This window comes from Oncorhynchus keta, chromosome 11 (assembly GCF_023373465.1).
Source record: "Oncorhynchus keta strain PuntledgeMale-10-30-2019 chromosome 11, Oket_V2, whole genome shotgun sequence".
In the NCBI taxonomy this organism is placed as follows: domain Eukaryota; kingdom Metazoa; phylum Chordata; class Actinopteri; order Salmoniformes; family Salmonidae; genus Oncorhynchus; species Oncorhynchus keta.
Genome location: NC_068431.1, coordinates 22,783,192 through 22,802,418, shown reverse-complemented (window position 1 = coordinate 22,802,418; position 19,227 = coordinate 22,783,192). Strand labels below are relative to the sequence as shown.

The 19,227-nt window shown below is 42.5% G+C and overlaps 2 protein-coding genes across 9 annotated transcripts in view; both read right to left on the bottom strand.

Moving 5' to 3' along the window:
• The window catches only part of slc8a2a (solute carrier family 8 member 2a), a 61,766-nt gene extending 59,863 nt beyond the window's left edge, over positions 1-1,903 (bottom strand). For all 8 annotated transcript variants that reach the window (XM_052529761.1, XM_052529762.1, XM_052529760.1 and 5 more), the window contains exon 1: positions 1,187-1,903. The gene's annotated coding sequence lies outside the window, so the exon portion shown is untranslated. The remainder of the gene's footprint in view (positions 1-1,186) is intronic.
• Positions 1,904-2,056: 153 nt separating this feature from the next.
• nccrp1 (P1, F-box associated domain containing) lies at positions 2,057-4,864 on the bottom strand. The gene is made up of 6 exons (XM_035779950.1): positions 4,592-4,864; positions 3,833-3,913; positions 3,618-3,714; positions 2,896-2,991; positions 2,483-2,621; positions 2,057-2,363 (listed from the first exon to the last, which is right to left on the bottom strand). The coding sequence occupies exons 1-6, from the start codon at positions 4,731-4,733 to the stop codon at positions 2,217-2,219; spliced, it is 702 nt and encodes a 233-aa protein (XP_035635843.1). The 5' UTR covers positions 4,734-4,864; the 3' UTR covers positions 2,057-2,216.
• Between the last annotated feature and the right edge of the window lie 14,363 nt (positions 4,865-19,227).

Genomic DNA, 19,227 nt, shown 5'->3' with positions numbered 1-19,227 from the left:
CCAAGCAAACAAAACAGAAACAAATCCAAGTAGATCACTGCATATTCTTTGCTGTCACAAAATCATGATGATCAAAATTGAAAGTGCAACTATCCAAAGGTTCAGAATTATGGGCAAAAGCACATTGTGTGCAATATTCATTCACTGGTATAATCACAATCCAAATCCATGTAATCAATATAGGGTTTTTTCTCATAGTTTTGGAGACTTTACATTGGCATACAGAAACACAATCCACAGTAGAAGGAAAGGAAAGGTGAAAAAAAACAAAGGAACACAATTGATATGATTGTATAGGCCACAACCCACACCAATGCAAAGCGCTAAAATTAAAGTTCACAATGTTGGAGATGACTTAAGTAACCCAACTACATTTTCTGCCTCTGCATGTCTGCAATATTGTTTTGTTTTTTTAAAGCAAACACATTCAATTAGAGTCGCCATTGCCTAGATATTCCCCTATATTATACATGTTATGACACTGACGGAGTGATTTTAGAATTGTGCAGTAGTATTTACTGTTTGCCGAAGACCGTGAACACAGTTGCACACATTTATCTTCTGATGAAAACAATGTGATAATATTCGGTTAACAAAACACTGAGCAGTGAATTTTTTATTCACTGATACACATTTGTATAAAGCGACAAAGTTGGAAATTGAGCTCACATCACGGACATTACTCACTTATAATAGGCAAATAACGTGGCCTATGCGAATAAGATACTTTGTATTCCATTGAATAAAACTGAAAGTGTAAGATGTAAATGGGAAATGTAGCCAACAATTTAGTAAGCTACTATGTTTTGTAGGTTGACACGACAAAAGGTGTCTGATATTGAAACGTTATATTCTATATAAATTCAAACAGCATGGATAACATGCCCATCTGCATTACATTAAACATGCTTAAGCATTGTTACATTTCCAGTCATGACAATTGCAATTGCCTGGAATGAACGTAAGCTACGCAGCGACGAGAATCAACAGAGATGCGCACTAGTTGATCTTCTGAACAGTTGATCAAAAATACCTGATTTACATTAAATTATTTAAATGAAACAATCTGTGTACACACGCACAATGCTAAAACAAATATATTGTGAATAACAGAGAAAAGTATAACGGTCAACTATGAAAAAGTATTTGCGTCCACCTGTCATTTATTTTAACCATTAATTCTTACCTCGTCGCCTACGGCACGTTTCGCCGTAATGCTGACATTGCTTCGAAACAATCAGAACAAGTCCCCAGCAAAACTTTCCTCTTCTTCCCAAACAGGTGGACTCACAGACGCACTTTCCCGTTTACTCTGAATCCCCTACTGATGCTGGAATCCATGCGGGTGATCACACACCGCGTACACTGCGCAACCGCGAAACAAACACGATCATTGGTCCTGCAACGAACCCGTCTCTTTATAGCAGAGAATATTACCGCGTTCACGTGCTAGTTGGAACTTGAATGTTTCCGAATTCCTTACTGGTTCTGATGGTAAGTGTAACGCGTTCAACCAGTTAGCAAGTCGAACATAACCGAGTTTAGCTCCGACTAGCACGTGAATGCGGCATATATAGAAAGAAGGCCTATGAAAAAAAAAATGTTAGTACAAAAGTAGGCCTGTTTAAAGAAGCAAATTAAAGGGAAAGCTGATACCTGGTCAGTTGTACAACAATGCATTCAACTGAAACGTGTCTTCCGCATTTAACCCAACCCCTCTGAATCAAAGTATTAAGTTTAACATTTAGTAGGCTAGGCTACTTATAACAAATGAAGTATTAGAGAACTTACCTTTAATTTCAGAAGAAAATACTTGCATTTAAGTATATACCTATGTTCAGCCCTATTTAAAAAGTTAGATCTATATGTTTATATCCTACTTAAACGGAATAATAGTCTACACATTTCTAGTTGCATTTGAGCCCATTAGGGCTATATAATACAGCAGTATGAAGATTGGTCCTCACTGCTGTTGTAGGTCTATTTGTAAATAGCAGACTGAAAGATGTCAAATGATGTGTAATCCAAATGCTTGGTTCTCAACAAGAATATCAACTTTTTTCATTAAAGATGGATTCTTTATTTTCAAAAGTGCTTTGTAATGTAGAATATGATCTACATTTCCACTACCAATGACTGACAATATGGACATTGGACACATGGTCCATTGTGGATATCACTTCCAAATTGTCCATTGTGGTCCTTTAGAAGGTTTTCTATTGGCTGGATTTGCTTGGCTTGACAAGGACAGTACTTCCTGTGACCAGGGTGGGGAAGAACTCCACCATGAACTTGTTCTTCAGTCTATGGAGGAAGTGGACATACCTCACCCCAGGCCCGTAGTCTGAGAACACATGGGACACCTGCATAGACAGAAAAATGACTTACTGCACAAATAAGTATATAAAATGATCAAACACAATCAGTCTTTCAAGCTAATATGTATAATACAAACTCATAACAAAACATGTCTAGGCCCCACCTCTTTCCAGTTGTGGGAGTATTCACTAAGCTCCTCAGTAGGGCTCATGATGTATTCGGAGATGACCGTCTGTCCATCTGTTCCCAGCAACCTCACCCGCAGCTGGTAGATTGACTCGTGCAGTTGGCTCTCCTCATACCTACAGGGGTCAAAACAGTTCCTATGTTTTAAAAACCAAAATATGAATACAAGGAGGGTCAATCTAAACTAGTGTGTGTTGCATAATGTTGTGGTTCTGGATAGAGGTAGTGAAACTCTACACTGATTGCAACATTATTGGAAACCGCTGGTATTGCAATTGCCTATTGCTATCTGACTTCAAGCGATTGAGTCCGAGGTTGTGATGTTGACATAGACATCATAATGTAGCATGAGTCATGAATGCATGCTTAGGCTGTCAGGTTGAAACCCACCAGTCTTTGATGACGATGTCAGGTTGGAAACCATCCAACAGCTCGTCCCATACTCCCTCAGCCTTTAGGTCCACTCTTTGCTCCAAGGTAAACCAGCTGAGAACACAGAAACACAGTACCAGTCAGAGATAGCTCTGTATCTAGCTACCACCGTCTCTGATAAAACTTGAAGCATTTGGTCTGGTTTACCGGCCACACCCAGATTAAGACTACTCTTGGACAAAAAGCACTTTCAATGAAGAATCTCCAATGAGAATGTTTTAAATTCAGGGAAGGCTTATAGAGAAATGTCACAATTTTTAACATCTCCAGCACCGCCCCAACTTGTATGAAATTGCACATTTCTATGTTTTGTAGTAAAAAACAGAGGAAGATAAGTGTTTCCAATGACATAATCAGTGTACATAGTGTTATTCTAACTAATTATGAGTTGGCATTGCCTACTAATTGCTTGATGATGTCATTGAAACACATATCTTCCTCTATATTTTTCACTACAAAACATACAAACACACCATTTCACATGTTGATGTTATGGTGGTGCTGGAGATGATGAATATGAAGTAGAACATTTTAGACATATTCCATTAATCTGGGTCCAGGAAATGTGCCTTTAGAGGGAGTGGTTATACGACTAGCTTGACTGATAGTGAGGCCTGTGACTAGGTAAAGAGGGGTAGCTCATTTGCACAAAGGTGACAGTTGGTTGTTGCCTATATCACCTGTAGTTAGGCAGGTAACAGATGGTGACCCCTGGTGGTATGCCGCTGGCATCATAACCAAGGTCCTCTCTGCTGGTGGTCCAGCCAGTATAGTCACCTATAGATTGAAAGATATGAATCATGAAAGGAATTTCACTTAATGTTAAAAATCAATTATGGTCTTATAAATGGAAATAATAGTCAACATTTTCTTCTTGTATACTGTAACTATGTACCCTCTGGTTCAGAGCGAGGAGGTCCTTCTGGAGGAAACTCTGTCAGTTCACGCTCCGGAGGAGGGGAGTCCTGACTCACACCTGGGTGGGGAAAGAGGAAGACAGAGTCAATATAACAAAGGACTTTAACCTACAGCAGTGGTATTCAAAGTCAGGGTCGTGAGTCAACATTTACACAGATATTTCAAAAAATGTAACAAAAGATTAAGAGTACATATTATTGTATGGGCCAATATACAAACATTTGAGAAATACTTTAAAAAACTACATTTCCCTAGTAAATGTATTTATTGGTTTCTTTTCATTTTGTTAAGACATGAAAATGCAATGAATTTAAGGTTATTTGTTGATGTAAAAATCGACAATTCACCGATTTGAAAAGTGTCATTAGATGTGGAGCGTTCGCGAGCAATTATTGCAGAACAAAAATGGGGTCCGGGCTGAAGAAGTTTGAATACCACTGACCTTACCCTCTAGTAGCCCAAACAGGTCTTAAATAAAGGCAAACCAACGATTGATGTTCAAACAATACACTATTTTCTCTACGTCGCAGTGTTCCTGCATTTGTACCATTTAGTTGTTCAAAACCCTTGCCCCTTAAGATAACCCTTGCCTCCGACATATCTAACATAGACTAAGGTACTATGCCAGATCAAGCTTTCCTACTTTACTATCCTTTTTATTCCAGTGAAACCTAACGACAGCTGCAGTAAACATACACCACTTTCAATACAATTCAACATATTGTGACATAGGTACCGTGAGGCGCAGGATTCCTCAACAAATTTCGACCGAACGGCTTCGCTTCGTAGACGAACTTCCAATCCACTCCATCGGGCATCGAAATGCCTTTGATATTCCACTCTGTTTCGCATCTTTTTTTCCATTCATTGGTCGCCATTGTGTGATGTGTTCGTATCCAGCGTACAGTGAAACAGGAAGTGTAAAGTCGAAAGCTGGATTTGATAATAGTAGTTTATGCCCCACCCTTAACCTACCTGGAAACCCGAAGATTCGTCGTGCAGAAATGAGCGTTTGAACAAGGAAAGTTTGCTCTCGCGACCTCTACAAGCCAGAGTGGCGCAGCGGCCTAAGGCACTGCAGCTCAGCGCTTGAGACGTCACTACAGACACCCTGGTTCGAATCCAAGCTGTATCACAACCGGCCGTGATTGGGAGTTCCATAGGGCGGTGCACAATTTTCCCGGGTTTGGCCGGTGTAGGCCGTCATTGTAAATAATGTGTTCTTAACTGACTTGCCTGGTTAAATCAAAAATGGGTCCTTTTGGCGATAGGAATGTGAGACATATCCACAGTAAAGTGCAATCAGGCTACAACTGTTTAAAGCCCTGATAGTGCGTTCAGATTTACGGTAAAGTACATTAAACATGTATTTTATTCAACATTATGTCTTTGAGAGGTCAGTTGAGGAAACTTTTCTAAATCAAACGCTCATTTCTGACCGACAGAATTCAATGCAATTCAACTTCGGGTTTCTAGGCAAGCTCCACCCACCCCTGGAGAAGATTGTGACATTTGATAGATGCCCAAGTAATGCTGCCAATTGGGAAAGTGGTATTTACCACATAGTACTGGGGAAAATCCACAAGAACTCCCATCCAACTCGTAATTGGGCTATTAGTGGGAAACTCATCTATTATCCCTGTCTCAGACTCACCCACATGCTGAACTATGACCTCACCTACTAAATAAATTACCTAAGGAAATTACCTTGATAACAGTTTTTTCACTAATAACAAAATATTATTTATAAGAAGCAATCTATAAATATATATCGTTTAAATTTGTTTACAAGCATGATAGGTGTAATCTACCTTTTGTTTATGGCTGATACAGCTTGTTGGCCATTAGCCAATTAGCATTTCTCAACTAGTTAAAAGCATGTGAATGCATCCGACTGGTGACTTCACAACACCTACCCACTTGGTTATGAACGCAGCAGAACTACTTCTGAGTAATATATAAAGGATATTCATTCTTCCATTCATTTAGTTTACATTAATTTGGTCAACTTGAAGCATCAACCCATTTCATTATTAGAAAACACTAATAACATTGAGGAAAATAGAGATTGAATAGGGCATATCTGTCCAATAACTAAGGAGAAGCCTAGGCTATTATTCACAATTTTATTTAACCTTTAATTAACTAGGCAAGTCAGTTAAGAACACATTCTTATTTACAATGACGGCCTACCAAAAGGCAAAAGACTTCCTGTGGGGACAGGGGCTGGGATTAAAAATATAAAAAAATGTGTGACTACACTTTCATTAGAGCTAATTTAGACTTTATTATAGGCTACATATTGTTTTACAGAGTATGCCAGGGGTTATTTAGGCCTATCTGATGTTTGGTGGCTTCTCTATGGGCATCACAATAAAGGTTTTCGTTTTTACTTATGACCTCAAATAGGATTCTAAACCAACGTTCTAACGAAGCACAATCAATAGGATAAAAGCAAAAAATAGCAGGCAAATAAGGAGGTCTAGGAATTAAGCTATGTAGGGTCTGAACCTTCAGGAACATAGCATACGCCGACCGCCTTTCAATTATGAGTTTCCAGACAGATAAAATGCCACAACATGTGTGGAGGGAAGCTGTGCTGAAAATTGAAAAGGACCATTGCCACCGGTTGAAGGTAAATTTCACCTGTAGCACATGAAATGAACATGTTTAATTATCTGGTTGCCTACGAAAATGTTTGATGGGAAACACAAGTCCTCTGTTCAAACACAAGCCATGGAAATTAATAAGAAGGGGTTGGCCCACTATTGCTAAAAATGTGTCAAAAACAAAAATGGCCTGCCCTCATACAGACATTATTCCCTTTAGTCTCCTAGACAGCTGTCTCCTGAGACACCAGTTGTAACAGTGCTTCCAATGACTGGTCGAACCAAGAGCCCTGGTATAGGCAGCCACAGAACAGGGAACACTACCATAGAAGAATACCGTAGAGCACTACAGCCAGACAACTTCAGCAAAGACAACATTCTCAGCACAGAGAGAAGGAAAAATGCCAAAACAGTCAGAATAGACAACTGCCAAAGTGACAGGACAGACAACAGGACTGGCATCTCTGTGAGAGACAATATTAGCACAGACAAGTTGGGCCACCTAAGCTACAGGGCAGATGCCCTAAGAGAAGATACTCACTTTAGAAATGATTGTAAGCAGCTCAGAATGGACCAACTTCGGACAGTCCACCCCAAAGCAGACAGCATTGGGATAGATCTGGGTAGAGACCTCCATAGGACAGACATTGGGTCAAAGGACCTGGAGACCAACATCATTGGGACATCACCATCCCAGTCCAATGTTTTGCACCCGTGGCAGGTTTGGGACAGAGTTGCCAGATATCAGTCGAGGTCCTTGTTCTGTGAGGTTGGCACACAGACATACCTGACTGCCCTAGTCCAGAGTCCTCACTCCATCCCAGGCCCTGACACTGAACCTATCATGGGTAAGTTATCATCGGTCATCAGGAAGCATCAGAACACAAGTGCAACAGAAAAGAGAGAGGGAGAGAAAATATGTTAGTTTCAGATCAGTTGTTGTATCTCAAAAAGGTACATTATTTAATTTTACAATATTTTTTTTTTCATGGTTTGATTACTTTCCATTGTCTATTATAACCTTGGCCTGTAGTGTTTAGGGCCCAGAGGGAAAGTGCGATGGAAAGGAGCCAGCAGAGCAGCATTCGGCAGCAGCACCAACCCATGGCCACCTCACATCAGGTGGTCCTGCAGAAAGACGTAGGGCCTTACTGCTCCTCCCGTGATGCTGCCACTCAGACCTATATCTGTGCCCTTACCCACACACCTGCACTGGAAACAGGGGAGGCAGGTGGGTGTCAAACATCAGGGGTACACTTTCAATTTCAATGAGATTAAATAAAAGTTAGAAGGTTGATTTGTCCTCCATTGAGGGTGTGTAAGCTTTTTATTATCCTGTGTCTTCATTTAGAAGACGAAACATTGACACTGTTTTACCGAAACAGTCTTACCTACAGAGAATGGAGAGGGAGTGGAAGTCTGATTGGCTTGTCGATTGGTCATGGAGATTGTTTAACAATCTTAACTGTGTAGATTACTGTATGTTTGTCAGTTAACCAGCTAGCAGTATACCTGTTTATTGTCAGTGTGCCAGTCCTTATCACTTTTAAGCAGAGTTACTTGCTCAGAAAAGTGTTCTTCCTCTTCTATTCATGTTTGAACCAGTGAAGAGGGCCAGTGTGATAAAAGCAGTAGGACAGCCCATTCGACTCCACAGACTGTGTCCTGTAGAGGAATCCTCTGAGCATTGCAGGGGCCAGCTAAGGGTGATTGGGGATGAGGTGAACAGCATGTTCTCCAAGGGAAAGGTGTGTAAGTTCAATGGGGTAGGAGGGGAGAAAGAGAACAATAGGTTAATAGAGGGATAACAATCAAGAAGAAAGAGAATGTGTCATACCAGGCCAGGATACTGTTATTAAAGGACTTTGAGACAATTGCTGATGTAAAAAGGCCTTTATACATTTGATTGCTTGATGTACTCCCCTCATAGAGATTCCTAATACAATCTGTCATTCATTCACACCTGATGTTCTGTGTGTGTGTGTATTAGGTGGGGTCCACACATTGGCAGACCTGGAGGGGAGGAATCATCACGTGCCTGTTCACTGTCCTCAGTGGCATTGGATCTCTCTACCTGCTCCAGTACAGAAAACTCAGGACGTCCTAGAGACCCACTGACCCACGGCGTCACACCGCACTTGACCTTTGACCTTTCTTAATACATTTCTATCCATTCCTACAGAATGTGAAAAGGCATTTATGATTTTATTTATTTGATTGTTTATTGATTTAGTTGACATTGCACAATATGTCATATAGAGTAGAATATTTGCATTTTCTGTTCCTTTACTTGACAATGTAGGCTGACTATTTTGAGGGGCTAGTTGACAGAGCTTACTGTGGAAATGGCTCCACCTAGTGGTGTTGGATGGTGTCTGAAGCTACTTATTTAATAGCGCCAAAATCATAGTGCTGTAGAGAAATGTGTGCTGTATCGCCACTCAGGATTTTGGTAGCTTTAGACACCATAAACATCCACGGGATTACACAATTGTTTAACTCTTTAATGATTTAATAATTTACTCCAATCATACTGTGATTTCAGTTGAATATACAGTCACACCCCAAATTATTTGCACCCTTGATAAAGATGAGCAAAAAAGACGGTATAAAATAAATAATACAAAAACTGAGCTATATTGTATGCAAAAATAAAATAAAAAATGTATATTTGTTTATACATGCACAATTGATAAAAGAAAAAGTAATACAAAAAAGTTTAAATATTTTTTTTTTTTTAAAGAAGTCGAAATGATTGGCACCGCTGTCTTTCAATACCTTGTGTACCCTTCCCTTGTGAGAATAATGGCACTGAGGATTTTTCTATAATGTTTTATGAGATTGGAGAACACATTTGGAGAGATCTTAGACCATTCATCCATACAGAATCTTTCCAGATCCTTTATATTCTTCGGTCTGCGCTTATGCACTGCCCTCATCAATTCAACCCACAGGTTTCCAAATGGAGTTCATGTCCGGAGACTGAGGTGGCCATTGCAAAATGTTGATTTTGTGGTCAATTAACAATTTATTTGTGGATGTACAGTGCATTCAGAAAGTATTCAGACCCCTTGACTTTTTCCACACTTTGTTACGTTATTCTGTTTTTTCCCCTCATCAATCTATACACAATATCCCTTAATGACAAAGCAAAAACATTTTTTCTAGAAATATTCAGACCCTTTACTCAGTACTTTGTTGAAGCACATTTGGCAGCGATTACAGCCTTTAGTGTTTGGTATGATGCTACAATCTTGGCACACCTTTATTTGGGGAGTTTCTCCCATTCTTCTCTGTAGATCCTCTCAAGTGCTGTCAGGTTGGATGCGGAGTGTCGCTGCACAGCTATTTTCAGGTCTCTCCAGAGATGTTCGATCGGGTTCAAGTCTGGGCTCTGGCTGGGCCACTCAAGGCCATTCAGAGACTTGTCCTGAAGACACTCATGTGTTTTCTTGGCTGTGTGCTTAGGGTTGTTGTCCTGTTGTAAGCTGAACCTTTGCCCCAGTCTGAGTTACTGAGCACTCTGGAGCAGGTTTTCATCAAGCAAGTGTTCATCTTTCCCTGGATCCTGACTAGTCTCCCAGTCCCTGCTGTTGAAAAACATCCCCACAGCATGATGCTGCCACCAACATGTTCCACCGTAGGGATGGTGCCAGGTTTCCTCCAGACGCTTGGCATTCAGGAAAAATAGTTCAATCTTGGTTTCATCAGCCCAGGTTATTTTGTTTCTCATGGTCTGAGAGTCCTTTAGGTGCCTTTTGGCAAACTCCAAGCGGGCTGTCATATGCCTTTATTTGAGGAGTAGTTTCCGTCTGGCCACTCTATCGTAAAGGCCGGATTGGTGGAGTACTGCAGAGATGATTGTCCTTCTGGAAGGTTACATCAGCTGATGTCACAAAGTGCTATACAGAAACCCAGCCTAAAACTCCAAACAGCAAGCAATGCAGATGTAGAAGCACGGTGGCTAGGAAAAATTCCCTATAAAGGCAGGAACCTAGGAAGAAACATAGATAGGAACCAAGCTCTGAGGGGTGGCCAGTCCTCTTCTGGCTGTGCCGGGTGGAGATTATAACAGTACATAGCCAAGATGTTCATAGATGACCAGCAGGGTCAAATAATAATAATCACAGTGGTTGTAGAGGGTGCAACAGGTCAACACCTCAGGAGTAAATGTTAGTTGGCTTTTCACAGCCGATCATTCAGAGTTAGAGACGGTAGGTAAGACAGGATAAATACTCCAGATATAACAGACTGATCCTAGCCCCCCGACAAACTATTGCAGCATAAATACTGGAAGCTAAGACAGGAGGGGTTGGGAGACACCGTGGCCCCGTCCGACGATACCCCCGGACAGGGCCAACCAGGCATGATATAAACCCACCCACTTCGCCAAAGCAAAGCCCCTACACCACTAGAGGGATATCTTCAAACCACCAACGTACTACCCTGAGGTGAGGCCGAGTATAGCCCACGAAGATCTTCCCCATGGAACGAACTCGAGGGGGTCCCCAACACAGACAGGAAGATCAAGTCAGTGACTCAACCCACTCAAGTGACGCACCCCTCCTAGGGATGGCATGGAAGAGCACCAGTAAGCCAGTGACTCAGCCCCCATAATAGGGTTAGAGGCAGAGAATCTCAGTGGAGAGAAGGGAATTGGCCAGGCAGAGACAGCAAGGGCGGTTCGTCGCTCCAGTGCCTTTCCGTTCACCTTCACACCCCTGGGCCAGACTACACTCAATCATAGGACCTACTGAAGAGATGAGTCTTCAATAAAGACATAAAGATCAAGACAGAGTCTTTGTCTTTCACATGGATAGGCAGACCATTCAATAAAAAATAGCTCTATAGGAGAAATCCCTGCCTCCAGCTGTTTGCTTAGAAATTCTAGGGACAATTAGGAGGCCTGCGTCTTGTGACCGTAGCATACGTGTAGGTATGTACAGCAGGACCAAGTCAAAGGTAGGTAGGAGCAAGCCCATGTAATGTTTTGTAGGTTAGCAGTTAAACCTTGAAATCAGTTTTACCTGAGTTTAAAAGTAAAACATTTGCCACCATCCACTTCCTCATGTCTGAAACAGTCTTCCATGGAGGGCAATTTTGGGGCTTCCCCATATCATGTCCATTCACTGACAACTGTAAGACCTTTATATAGACAGGTGTGTGCCTTTCCAAATCATGTCCAATCAATTGAATTTACCACAGATGGACTCCACTCAAGTTGTAGAAACATCTCAAGAATGATTAATGGAAACAGGATGCACCTGAACTCAATTTTGAGTCTCATAGCAAAGGGTCTGAATACTTATGTAAATAAGGTATTTCTGTTTTTTATTTGTTTTACATTTGCAAAAATGTCTAAAAACCTGTTTTTGCTTTGTCATTATGAGGTATTGTGTGAGGGGAAAAAATGATTTAATCCATTTAAGAATAAGGCTGTAATGTCACAAAATGTGGAAAAGGGAAGGGGTCTGAATACTTTCCGAATGCACTGTAGAACTGGAGTTATTGTTTTACTGGAAGATTTACTATAAAAATCAGAGATACCAAAGTCATTCACAGTGTAGGTTAACTCTTGAGGTCTCGCCTGTCTCCACAAAGTTTGGTAAATCCGCCTTTAGTTTCAATGCACCACAGTTATGGAATACCTTACAAAACAAATTACTCCTGCTCCATTTTCAACTAATCTGACCATAGCACCTGGTTCTAATCCAAGTGCCAATGCCATTTAGCGAACTCCAGTGAGTTCTTTGCCTTTCAAATCAAATTGTATTCGTCACATGCGCCGAATACAGCAGGTGAAGACCTTACAGTGAAATGCTTATTTACGAGCCCCTAACCAACAATGCAGTTTAAAAAAATACAGATTAGTATAAAAGTAACAAGTAATTAAAGAGCAGCAGTAAAATAACAACAGCGAGACCATATACAGGGGGGTACCGATACAGAGTCAATGTACGGGGGCACCAGTTAGTTGAAGTAGTATGTACATGTAGGAAGAGTTATAAAAGTGACTAGATGTAGCCATTTGACTAGTGGTTCAGGAGTCTTATGGCTTGGGGGTAGAAGCTGTTTAGAAGCCTCTTGTACCTAGACTTGGCGCTCCGGTACCGCTTGCCATGTGGTAGCAGAGAGAACAGTCTATAACAGTGGTTCTTAACCTGGGTTCGATCGAACCCCAGGGGTTCGGTGAGTCAGTCTCAGGGGTTCGGCGGGGGTCAAGACACACATCCGACTCATATGATTCGTGATGACACGCCCTGCTTGGCCATCATTGGCTGCAGGTGATCACACTACAACGCTTGGCCTATCTGTGCTGCAGGGAATTTGGTGTGCCCAGTAGTCTACTTGTGACTGTCGTGATGGTATGTCTTGTGATTTCTTTCTTAATATTTGAATCCCTTCATACTTACTATGTCGAGCAAAAAATGAAAGTGGTCGGACGAATATGTATAATATGGATTCACATGTATAACGGAACGTGATGGGAGTCAGCGTCCTAACTGCATGATTTGCAATGCTAAGTTGATTAATTCTAGTCTAGCACCGGCAAAACTAAGAGAACACTTCCTTAAGCTGCATGGAGATGGAAAATACAAGAACACAACACTCGCTGAATTCAAGGTGAAGAGAGCTAGATTCGATGTAAAAGCTACTCTGCCTGTTCTCGGCTTTGTACCCATCAACAAACTGATCCTCACAGCATCGTACGAAGTTGCTTACCTGATCACAAAGCAGGGCAAACCACACACCATTGGTGAAACACTCATAAAACCAGCTGTGTTGAAAATAGCGAATATCATGCTGGGAAAAGAGGCTGAAGTTAAGTTATCCCAAATTCCTCTTTCAAATGGACACCATCAGCGACAGAATAGAGGACATGAGCAAAGACATCTTGACTCAAGTAGTTGCAGATCTGATTTCAAGCCCGGCAAAATTCTGCCTTCAACTCGACAAGACCACAGACGTTTCCAATCTAAGCCAGCTTGCTCTATTCGTGCGCTATGTGAAAGACGACGTGATAAAGGAAGATTTTTTCATTTTGTAAGCCTCTTACAACAAAAACTAAGGCAGCCGATGTGAAGAAACTTGTGGATGACTTCATCAAAGACAACAATCTTTCGTGGGATATGGTTTCTGCAGTTTGTTCGGACAGAGCTCCAGTCATGCTGGGAAGAAAGTCTGGTTTTGGTGCGCTAGTGAAAGCCGATGCACCACACATCATTGTTACTCATTGTATTCAGCACAGGCATGCGTTGGCAACAAAAACCTTGCCTCCAAAACTGGCAGAAGTATTAAATATTGTAGTGGAATGTGTGAACTATGTGCCAACTAGTGCTCTGAGGCACGGCATCTTCAGTGAGCTGTGTAAAGAAATGGGCTCTGAATTCGAGGTACTTCTGTACCATTCTAAAGTTCGGTGGTGTCCCGGGGACAGGTGCTGAATCGTGTTTTTGCCATGTGGAATTAGCCCTGTTTTTGCAAAAGCACCAACATTGTCATGCAGATTGCTACAAAAATTAGTTCATTCTCATTTTAGCGTACATGGCTGATATCTTCGCAGCTCTCAATCATCTCAATCAAAAGATGCAGGGCGGTGGAGTCAACATCATCGAAGCGGAGGAAAACCTGAAGGCTTTTCAAAAAAAGCTACCGTTATGGAAACGACGAACAGAGAACGATAACTTCGCAAACTTTCCCCTGCTGGACGACTGTGTAATTAAAATCGAAGATGTATCTGGAATCGGAGACATTTCTGTACCTGCGGAACTGAAGCAAGCAATTGTCACACACTTAGATGAGCTTCCAAAGTCTCTCGACGGATACTTCCCTACAAGAGAGTCATATCCAGCATGGGTGAGACAGCCGTTCACATTTAGTGTTGAGACAACAGATGTCAATGATGAATACCTCGATGAAATCATTGAAATTCAACAGAGCCAGGTTCAACAGCAATTCTTCAGAACAACAACGCTTTGAACATTTTGGTGTCAACAAATGGTAACGTACCCTGTTATTGCTAAGAAAGCTCTTGAGATTTTCATACCGTTTGTTACAACATATCTTTGCGAGCAATCCTTTGAGGATGCTGGACATAAAAACGAAGAAAAGGAACATACTTTGTTGTGAAAATGACATGAGAGTGGCACTTGCCAAGGTGAAGCCGCGCATTTCTGAACTGTCTCTGAAAGGCAACAGCAGAAGTCACACTGATTTGCAGTAAATATTCATTATTATGTTTTTGTTTTTGTGTGAAAATCATGTTTTGATGATTTTGTTCTTTGAACACAGTGATGTTGACGCACAGGGTTCATTTTGTGCACCAGTAAAATATATACCTATGTTTTGAATTTGAAAAAAATCCTAATTTATTTTTCCACTTAAGGGTTCGGTGAATGCGCATATGAAACTGGTGGGGTTCAGTACCTCCAACAAGGTTAAGAACCACTGGTCTATAACTAGGGTGCCCGGAGTCTTTGACAATTTTTTGGGCCTTCCTCTGCCACCACCTGGTACAGAGGTCATGGATGGCAGGAAGCTTGGCCCTAGTGATGTACTGGGGCATTCAAACTACTCACTGTAGTGCTTTGCGGTCGGAGACCGAACAGTTGCCATAACAGGCAGTGATGCAACCAGTCAGGATGCTCTCGATGGTGCAGCTGTAGAACCTTTTGAGGATCTGAGGACCCATGCCAAATCTTTTCAGTCTCCTGAGGGGAACTAGGTTTGGTTATGCCCTCTTCACGACTGTCTTGGTGTGCTTGGACCATGTTAGTTTGTTGGTGATGTGGACTCCAAGGGACTTGAAGCACTCAACCTGCTACACTGCAGCACCGTCAATGAGAATGGGGGCGTGCTCTGTCCTCTTTTTCCTGTAGTCCACAATTATCTCCTTTGGCTTGATCATGTTGAGAGAGAGGTTGTTCGCCTGGCACCACCTGACCAGGTCTCTAACCTCCTCCCTATAGGCTGTCTCGTCGTTGTTGGTGATCAGGCCTACCACTGTTGTGTCATCGGCAAATTTAATAATGGTGTTGAAGTCGTGCCTGACAGTACAGTCATGAGTGAACAGGGAATACAGGAAGGGACTGAGCATGCACCCCTGAGGAACCCCTGTGTTGAGGATCAGCGTGGTGGATGTGTTGTTACCTACCCTTACCACCTGGGGGCGGCCCATCAGGAAGTCCAGGATCCAGTTGCAGAGGGAGGTGTTTTGTCCCAGGGTCCTTAGCATAGTGATGAGCTTTGAGGGCATTATGGTGTTGAACGCTGAGCTGTAGTCAATGAATAGCATTCTCATATAGGTGTTCCTTTTGTCCAGGTGGGTAAGGGCAGTGTGGAGCGCAATAGAGAATGCATCATCTGTGGATCTGTTGGGACGATATACAAATTGGAATGGGTCTAGGGTTTCTGGGGTGATGGTGTTGATGTGAGCCATGACCAGCCATTTAAAGCACTTCAGGGCTACAGATGTGAGTGTTAGAGAGTCGGTAGTCATTTAGGCAGGTTACATTAGTGTTATTGGGAACAGGGCTATGGTGGTCTGCCTAAAACATGTTGGACTCGGACAGGGAGAGGTTGAAAACGTCAGTGAAGACACTTTCCAGTTGGTCAGTGCATGCTTGCAGTACACGTCCTGATAATCCTTCTGGCCCTGCGGCCCTTGTGAATGTCGACCTGTTTAAAGGTCTTACATCGGCTGCGGAGAGCATGATCACACAGTCATCCGGAACAGCTGGTGCTCTCATGCATGTTTCAGTGTTATTTGCCTCGAAGCGAGCGTAGAAATAGTTTAGCTCTCGGCTGTGCTTCCCTTTGTAGTCTGTAATGGTTTGCAAGCCCTGCCACATCTCACAAGCATCAGAGCCGGTGTAGTACGACTCGATCTTAGTCCTGTATTGATGCTTTGCATGTTTGATGGTTCGTCAGAGGGCATAGAGGGATTTCTTATAAGCTTCCGGGTTAGAGTCCCGCACTTTGAAAGCGGCAGCTCTAGCCTTTAGCTCAGTGCGGATGTTGACTGTAATCCATGGCTTCTGTTTGGGGTATGTACGTACGGTCACTGTGGGGACGACGTCATCGATGCACTTATTGATAAAGCCAATGACTGATGTGGTGTACTCCTCAATACCATCGGAGGAATCCCGGAACATATTCCAGTCTGTGCTAGCGAAACGGTCCTGTAGCTTAGCATCTGCTTCCTCTGACCACTTTTTTATTGATCTAGTCACTGGTGCTTCCTGCTTGAATTTTTGCTTGTACGCAGGAATCAGGAGGATAGAATTATGGTTTGCCAGAGTTGGTCCAGAGTTCTTTTCCCTCTGGTTGCACATTTAACATGCTGATAGAAATTTGGTTAAACGGATTTAAGTTTCCCTGCATTAATGTCCCCGGCTACTAAGAGCGCCGCCTCTGGGTGAGCGTTTTCTTGTTTGCTTATGGTGGAATACAGCTCATTCAATGTTGTCTTAGTGCCAGCCTCAGTCTGTGGTGGTATGTAAACAGCTACATAGAATACAGATAAACTCTCTCGGTAGGTAGTGTGGTCTACAGCTGATCATGAGACACTCTACCTCCAGGCGAGCAATAGCTTGAGACTTCCTTAGTTATTGTGCACTAGCTGTTGTTTACAAAATTACATAGACCACCGCCCCTTGCCTTACCAGACGGCGCTGTTTTATCCTGCCGGTACATCGTATAAACAGGCAGCTGTATGTTGATATTGTCATCGTTCAGCCACGACTCCGTGAAGCATAAGATGTTACAGTTGTTAATGTCCCATTGGGAGTTTAGTCTTCCGCATAACTCGTCGATTTTATTCTCCAAAGATTGCACGTTTGCTAGCAGAATGGAAGGAAGTTGGGGTTTATTCGATCACCTAAAAAATTCTCAGCCGACCTTCGGCCCCTCTTTCTCCGCCTCCTTTTCACGCTGATCACCGGTATCTGGGCCTGTTCCCGAGGAAGCAGTATATTCTTTGCGTCGAACTCGTCAGAGTCATGAAAGGAATTTTTTTTTTTTGCTAGTCCATGGTGAGTAATCACAGTCCTGATGTCTAGAAGTTGTTTCCGGTCATAAGAGAAGGTAGCGGCAACATTATGTACAAAATAAGGTAAAGAAATAATGATTACAGCAATGCAAATAAACTATCAAGGAAACACAATCGGCTGGGGGCACGTAAAATGTCTGCCTTCTTCTCCGGAGCCATCCGACTTCCTCCATGGTGATGGATGACAAATGGATTTTACATGCGGGTTACGTCATTTTTATAGCTCAGTGAAACCCAATGCTGTGAAAGGCCACAATACAGTTCCTTAAACCGAGATTAAGTTTTTTTTTAAGTGGATTGTAAATGCAGAGATTAAATCATAAGGGGTGCCAATAATCTTGACAACTCTGTTTTAGATTTTCTTAAACTTGTTAAACAAATGATCTTTCTCTGAGCAAATGCATTAGTACAAAATAATATAATTTCCAATTTTTTTATATACCACAGTATTTATATTATTTATTTTATTTTATACAGTATTTTTGCTCATCTTAATGAAGGGTGGCAATCATTTAGGATGTGACTATGTGCTTAGATGAGCTGTAGCAGGGGTGCTCAAATCTTTGGCCTTGCGTGTTGGGCTGCGTGCCAAACAAATACACATTAGGCCTATGTATTTAGACACATAGAAGGTAAACAATAGCTATTTATGGTCTTTAGTAAGCAATCCTAAAAATCACACTTCAATCAGTAATACAATTGTAGCCATATAACTTGACACCTAACAGCACATTCTGATTACCTGTATTAAAGATGTATATATACATTAAAAAAACTGCAACCAAGTGTCTATGTTCTTTTTGGCAGACCAGGGGGTTGGGTCAAAATGTTTACACAGATCAGACACAAACAGAGTAGGATTAGCTCAGTTTCAAATGTGTTTATTAAAATAATAGTTCAAAAGAAAAGAACAGGTCTCCCCCATGAGACCCTCTCTCCGAGATACCGTCTTCTGGACCCCGGGTCTTGCTGTATCCTGTGGGGATCAAAAACTCCCTCCTGTTACGTCAGGAACCTTCCCCAACTATACGGGAGTCCTTTCTTCCCCCAGTCTCTCCCCTGTGTGCTGTCCTTCTTGCAGCTTTATGGGACTCGTACAGCTGATGAGCAGTCAGCCCTTGATTACTCACCAGCCCCAATTAGTCCTGGCCAAAGATCCCGTCGAGACCTGGCACGTCCAGCAGAGGGAGCCATCGCCTCATGATGTATACTCTGTCTGTCACCAGGCCTCGACGAGTCTCCCCCTGGTGGCTGACCTGCTGTACACCACACATCCCCCTGTATGCTCTGTCGGGGAGGGGACTGTCATCAGTGCGACGTATGTCTCCCTTCATGATAGAGCATCCGCGTTTCCATGCTTCGCCCCTGACCTGTGCACAACAGAAAGAGCGGTCAACCCGGCTTGTCTGAGCACATCCAGCACCGCCTGCAGGTGCGTCAGGTGCTCTTTCCAACCTTGGCTGTGGATGATGATATCATCCAAATAGGCCGCTGCGTACTGCTGGTGGGGTGGATGTACTTTGTTCATCAGTGGCTGGAATGTGGGCGGGGCTCCATGGAGACCGAATGGGAGCACCCGGTACTGATACAATCCGTCTGGTGTCGAAAACGCCATCTTCTCCCTGGAGGAGGCTGCCAACGGTACCTGCCAGTATCCTTTGGTCAGGTCAAGGGTGCTGATGTACCGGGCCTTTCCCAATCGGTCAATGAGCT